The 7,499-nt window shown below is 39.8% G+C and overlaps 1 protein-coding gene across 1 annotated transcript; it reads right to left on the reverse strand.

Annotated features, from left to right (window-relative positions):
- Nucleotides 1-325: 325 nt before the first annotated feature.
- Nucleotides 326-6,820, reverse strand: LOC119193521 (the record flags this gene model as incomplete). The annotated part of the gene is made up of 8 exons (XM_037447137.1): nucleotides 326-1,294; nucleotides 2,181-2,240; nucleotides 3,182-3,258; nucleotides 3,601-3,744; nucleotides 4,397-4,512; nucleotides 4,707-4,839; nucleotides 5,209-5,320; nucleotides 6,730-6,820. Coding segments are annotated over 8 exons (963 nt in total), but the record flags the coding sequence as incomplete, so codon positions are not given.
- Nucleotides 6,821-7,499: the final 679 nt, after the last annotated feature.

Here is a 7,499-nt window from a genome sequence, read left to right on the forward strand (position 1 = left end):
ATCGGTTTTCACTGTAGTTCCATTGAGCGTCATGAATATTTCTTTTCCTTCTATTAACCCTTTCCAATACACTCACTATGTAGGGGATCGTCCATTAATCACGTGATGTTTAGTGTTTAACCGCCCTACCCCCCTCTGGTGATCTGTGGTGAGGTTTTAGACCACCCCTCCCACTCCTATCCAAAATCACACGTTATTTTTTTGGTAAATATATTTAAATATTTAGAGTAAATCGCGCGATTAACGAAAAAAACACGTAATATCTCATTAAACTACTTGTGATATTTCGTGATTTTATTTCCGAACCTTTCCCCTTCGAACTTCGCGTGATTAATGGACGATCCCCTATATTATGTCGCTTAGCACATTCCCTCGATGTCCAAGTATAGCTCGGTGTGTTAAGCCCCTTATTCGGTCGGATTATGTTATTGAAGTTATACTTCCTTTAGCGTTATGAGAGTAAATTATTACGATGCGTGCGCGCAACACGAACAACCGACACCATGAAATTAGCTAATCATTAGTTAAATTATTACATTATTATTTAATATGTAATAAGTGTACAAATGAATTAATAAATACATACAAATACAAATTTTGAAAGTAAGAATTTTTTTTTTATATTTAAATAAAATTTAATCAGATAATGCGTTATAATAAAACTTTCTTTTAAAGTATTAAATACCATTTCTCTTTTATTAGTGTCGTTTTCTCTACATTTGATAACGCAAAGGAAAAAACATTAAGGAAGATTTTTATCTTACGCCAAAGAAGTATAACTTCTTACATGCGTGAATAAGTACACACACGTATTTTTATAATTTTCAGCCCTATCTCCCGAATGCAGGCTATGTGGATGTCGGTTATGACAAAATTTTTTAGAAAGATTTTTATCTTACGCCAAAGAAGTATAACTTCTTAAAATTAACTAATTTTCCGGATTCTATCGGGGACTGACCCCCCGTGTCCCCCCCGTGACATTGAAGGCTGCAAAGTCTTCGAAACGTCGGGAGAAAAATAAAAAAACAAAAAACCACAATAGAATCCGGAAAATTAGTTTAATTTCAATGTCTAACATTCGCGTAAACATAAGAAATCATTAAGTATAACTTCTTACGTGCGACATAAGTACACACTCGCATTTTTTTAATTTTCGGAGTGCAGGCCCATACTGTGTGGATGTCGCTTACGACATTCCCGTACATGTCGGTTGTGTCCGGCGCGCTCACAGCTCGGTCTCGGCGGCGGGCGCGAGCCAGTGCCGCGCGCGCCGGCGCCGCCCGCGCGGAGACTCCTACAACATACCAACGGTGCTTAGTACAATGAGGTATGTAATTAAGGCACATCCAATAATGGAAAAAAAATATGAATAATTGTTTATTACTGCAAAATACATAATATGCAAAGAAAAATTTAATAAATAAAATAAAACAGTAGAGCAATGTGTTTGCGAACTATTTTACTTTGATTACTTAGTAGTCTTAGTACGAGAATACAATTTGTGTTTAGATGGCACAACGAATCTCAATAACTTATATATTAAAAGGAATAAAATAAAACGAAAATAAAATGAAAAAAAAAAAAACAAAACTTGCTTAAAATTGAATAACGGAGTGGTTTACAAAGTCGTACGGGCATCACAGTTTTAAAAAAAATAACGTCACACTTTAAAAGGAGCGGAGAGTCAACTAAATGTAACAAGCGACAAGGGGCCTAGGAGTCATAAGTTTTGTGACGTCATATGACAAATCGTCATCTTTATCAAAACACAGAACATTAATTGCAGGCAAAAAGTTACGCCCGTATTCATAGACGTTATTTATCTAAGGACGGAGCTGTGATAACAAGTCTGTTTCTCAGAGCTGACGGCATGGCAGCCTTCGCAGTGCGTAGACATAGGGCCGTTGTGATTAGCTAATATTGAGATACAACTTGAATCTAGTTGCCTGTCACATAAAAAACCTGAGAAACAGACTTGTTATGACAACAATGCTCCGTCCTTAGATAATAATGATTAGCACTTCACGAAATTTAGCAACTGTATTTAATGTATTAAATGCTAAATGATGTTTAGCATGCTAACAATTAATGCTAATGCTAAATAATTCGACAGTAATGTATAGCAGGAGTATGTCATGGTAATGAAAGGGTATGGTGCGTGTGTGTGCGCGTGCGCATACCTGTGCGGCGGCGTGCAGCGCGCGAGTCTGCGCCAGCGCCTCCAGCGAGCACAGCGCCTCCTGCCGACACCACACCGACTCACATTAGCACCTTATCCAACAAACTAAACAAAACATTTCAATACAAATTTTACTTTTACTTCTACAGCAGTCAGTAGCGAAGTGTGAAATTTTTCAAAAGGGAATCCTACCCAACATACGCTTTTTCTTATTGCTTTGAACGATGAGACGAGCATACCGTTCGCCTGATTTTAAGCGATACGACCGCCCATAAACAGTAGAAACACCAACACCTTGAATTACAAAATATTTGGTATTCCACTGCCCTCGCCTTCCTGAGACTACAATGTTCAAACCGGAACACAACAGTGACTACACACTGCTTCACAGAAATAGACATGGCGGCGGTATCTACCCAGGCGGATTCTCACATATGAGAGACCTACCACCAATACTCATATCTATAAATACGGTAACTAAATCGTTCTAATGATAATTAGATATATGAATTAGGAAAGGAAGCCAGCAGGAATCTGGTTGTATGAACCCTTCGCCACTGACGACGATGCTACAAGTGTGTTCATTGCATACCTACTTACATAATATACTTAGATTTAAACACTATCAGTAACTAAAAATAGGCTTGTTCTAACCGACATCGTATATAAAAAATAATTATTATTTAAATAAAGTCGCTTAGACATTTTTTATTGGACATAAAACCGTGCGTGTGTTTCTGTCCTAATGGCAACGACTTTAACAGAATAAATGTGTGCGCAATAATTTTGACGATTTGTCTGGCTTTTTGCCTGCGTCCCTGCCCATGTTAATAAGGTTTTTCCGGGATAAAACTCCCGTTTTATATTTTTTAGCACGCAGGAGTGAGATAAATTGCTATGAAAAAAAAAAATTTTTTTTTTCTTTTTTTTTTGAGATAAGCGCCTTCAGAAAAACTTTTTTATATATAAGTAGGAAACGTGACGTGTGTATGAGTTGGTTACCTGCATGTCGACGGCGTCCTCCATGGCGGCCATACTGAACGCGCCCGTCGGCTCCGGCAGCGGCTCCTCGGACCCGTCTACAAACAGACATAGCGATATGCTTTTTTTTATTAATTAGCTCGTATATTTAGCACACAGAAATCCTAGTATTATTTGTTTTATTTTGACATTATTTTTTTAAAAAATTTTTTCTAAGAAAACTTAAAAACAATAGTTTTTGTCTAAGAAAAAGGTTTTTCTTATCAGAAAACTAAAAAGTTTTTATACGAGAACTTATGGTAGACGTCCTTTTATCACTATGATTTAATATGCTAATTTCGGCCACGGCGGCTAATCTCAACAGAGATCGGCATTCGATATGAATGAAATTAGTTTGAGTTAAATGAAACGTAAGCGAGGTTAGATAACAAGTGCGTCACCGTGGTACGTGAAGAGATGCGGCGGCGGCTGCGTGTCGCGCAGCGCCACCGTGTCCGCCTTCAGCCGCGCCGCGTGCGCGCGCAGCCGCGTTCTCGCTCTCCGCGCTCCACCGCGCGCCCTCCGCGCCCTCCGCGCCGCCCGCCCTGACACACACGGCTGTGTTACGGGCCGGTCAAGTATTACGTAACACTATTTGGAGAGGGGGTCATGTATAAAGTTACGATGCGTTGTAGGGGCGGGAGGGGATTTTTATATAAAGCGTTATGTAACTGTTCAAATTGATTATAAAATAAATTAAAATTTAATTTTCTTTCCGCCAATAGATGGCGCTAGTTCAAATATAGATCGCGCTATGGTTTACAAGAATTAGAAACTATAAGTATTTGTGAATATTTTTTTATTTAATTGTCTTAGACGTTCCGAAATTGAAGTTTTAATTTCGTTGGCTTTGTATACCCTTCGTTCAGTAACATTGTTTTTTTTATATTAAAACAATAACAAAGGTATTTTAGGGAATTTCCGGTACATGGCGAAAAAAATATATAATTTTAGAATTACATTACTTTCTGAGGGGGGGCCGGGGGCGTTCAGGAAAAAGTTTAACAGCGCGTTACATAGGGAGGTGAGGGGTCAAAAACCTTCAAAAATTGCGTTGCGTAATACTGGAACATACATCGTTCATTAATAATAAATCAATTACTTTTAAACAGCAAACACTGTCCATAATTAAATACAAAAGTAAATTACAAAAACAAGTTTTTTGTTTTGTAATACTATAGCTTCCTGTATACATACTGAGTGTCGTGTTGGAGCCAGGGTCCCGGAGACAGGAGTGGTTCACCGATGGTCGCGACCTGCTCCGCGTCCAGCCGCGCCAGCAACTGCCGCGCCACTAGCTCCGCCGACGCACGCTGGAATAACAGAAAACAAAAATTAACATGTAAAACATAGAGAAATAGTGACACGGGCGACCAAAAAACAGTATGAATAGAAAAAATTAAACCAGCAATGTATGGAAAATGTCAACAAAAATTCGGAGACCTACAAATTTAAAAAAACATGTTTCTCTTTCCCGTCAGCAAGTACCAGCACGTGCCCCCGGTACCTGCGCGTGTCGCTGGTCGGTCTCGGCGAGCGCGAGCAGCACGTCGTACGCCTCGAGCGCGCGGTCGGCGGCGCGCAGCGCGAGACACAGCGACACCGACGACGCCTCGTGCGCCGCGCAACACGTCGACAGCCTGCCACACGGGATAATAAACCTTATTCATTCCGGTTTGGGAATATTGATTTTGTATCATAATCAACAGGGCTTAGAGGAATGGCTTTTCAAATATTGCTATATTATTTTTATTTATGGAGACGATAAATGGTCACTTGTGAATGTACATTGTTCACGTATAAAGTAATTTTCATCTAAAAGAATGCAAAAACACAACCCACATAATTTTGTATAATTTTACACATTTTTATATCATAAGTTATTTTATTTAAAATTAAAAATAACTTTTAAGTAATTTTACAGTGTCTAAGTTCATCTTTTTATTAAAATTTCTTATAAAAATAGCCTCATAACAAATCGACACGTAATATCTCAGTGTGCACAGTACCTGTGCGCGGTGTCCACGGCGCGGTCGAGCGCGCAGGCGAGCACGGCGCGGTCGGCGCGCAGGCGGCGGCACCGCGCCCGCAGCGCGCACACCTGCGCCGACAGCGCGCACCCTGACACACAACGACCGCCGTCACTACAGGCTCGCGCACTCACCACCTCGCTTGTTAACTCCCGAGCTCACTAGCTAACTCATACACTCACTCACGAGCTCACTAACAAACTTACTCCCGAGCTCACTAGCTAACTCATTCACTCACTCACGGGCTCACTAACAAACTAACTCCCGAGCTCACTAGCTAACTCATACACTCACTCACGAGCTCACTAACAAACTTACTCCCGAGCTCACTAGCTAACTCATTCACTCACTCACGGGCTCACTAACAAACTTACTCCCGAGCTCACTAGCTAACTCATTCACTCACTCACGGGCTCACTAACAAACTTACTCCCTAGCTCAGCTAGCTAACTCATTCACTCACTCACGGGCTCACTAACAAACTCATACACTCACTCACGAGCTCACTAGCTAACTCATTCACTCACTCACGAACTCACTAGTTAACTCATACACTCACTCTCGAGCTCACTAGCTCATTAACTAACTCATCAAATTCATCGCACATCCAGCACAACACATCGATACGATGAGATACAAAAAAACCCATTCATAGCATAATAATGTGCATGTGCATGTGCAGCAATGTGAATTCTGTTCAATATCGTTCAAGTGATTCTGGCATACACATGCTCACTCGCTCACTAATTAAACACTCATAGTGAATTATAACACAGTGATTGTAGCAAAACTTACGTCCGCTCAGACACGGCCAACTTCAAGTTAGTTACATCACCCAAGTCGTTCGCTTAGCAATTGAAATTAACTCGATATAGATGTAAGGTACCTCGCCGTGTATCTGTAGTTGCACGGGCGAGTCACCATTTCACGTTACTACGTCATTTTCATTATATCAATTTATGCGTATCAATTCACCTAACGCAGTCGTGCAATCAACATTACATACATTTAAATTATTTTGGACGATCAGCTTTTGTGAACTCAAATAAAGAGATTGCTAAGTGATCGTCTTTGACTTCAACTCAACCTCAACAACATGAAACGAATGTAGTAGACACCATGCAATAGATATCATGATAAATCATTTTCTAGTTCTTTCAACAATATTCCTTTTGAATTATTCTTACACTAGCGACCCGCCCCGGCTTCGCACGGGTGCAATGCTGACTATTTAATGGATGTTATTATTATACATATAAACCTTCCTCTTGAAGCACTCTATCTATTAAAAAACCGCATCGAAATCCATTGCGTATTTTTAAAGATTTAAGCACACATAGGGACAGAGAAAGCGACTTTGTTTTATACTATGTAGTGATTATAAAATTTATAAAATAAACAAATAATTCAATCCAGCACACACACTCGATCTTACTCATTCTCGTACTAACGTATCACACACTAAATATTTACATTATTCAATCAATCTAGATCTCTCACCATCATTAGCGGCGCTGACGAGTGCCTCGCGCAGGTCTGCGTGCGCGCACACCTCCAGCGCGAGCCGCTCCGCCGCCTCCGCGCACCAGCTCTGCAACAACACCACAACACCGCACTCACATTACACACTGACCACTACTGGCCACGGGCCTCTACTGAAAGGGTTTTAGTGAGTTGCGAAAATAAGTGATGTTGATAAAGTTAGTGAGGGAGCGAATGAGTGAGTAAATGAACGATTATTGAAATCAATAAGAGTAGCTCTGTGAAAAGATAGAAAGGAGAAAGATAGAAAAGTTGATAAAGTTAGTGAGCTAAAATAGTGAGGGAGCGAATGAGTGAGTAAATGAACGATTATTGAAATCAATAAGAGTAGCTCTGTGGAAAAGCGACAGAAAGAAAGGAGTAAGTCAGAAAAAATTGTATCCAAAACAATTGATAACAGTGAAGCAGGAAGTAATTGAATAAGGGAAAAAGTGAGTGCTTGCTTGAACGAGTACGGGAGTGTCGAAGTGAATGATTGAGATAGTGAGTGAATGATTCGATAAGGAGAATTGGTAATTTTTACCGCCTATTCTGCTCATTAAATCATCTATATATTTATTTACACAAATGCTATACATAAATATATAAAGGCGCACTTAATGGTTAAGTAAATTTACTGTTAAGTGACAAAACGATTGAGAGATTGGCAATTGCTGATATTGTAACATAACTATCATCCTTATGTCTATCAACTTAAGATTGAAATACAAATAGGTCACCATTTTGTA

The sequence above is a fragment of the Manduca sexta genome, unplaced genomic scaffold, assembly GCF_014839805.1.
Source record: "Manduca sexta isolate Smith_Timp_Sample1 unplaced genomic scaffold, JHU_Msex_v1.0 HiC_scaffold_63, whole genome shotgun sequence".
Classification (NCBI taxonomy): domain Eukaryota; kingdom Metazoa; phylum Arthropoda; class Insecta; order Lepidoptera; family Sphingidae; genus Manduca; species Manduca sexta.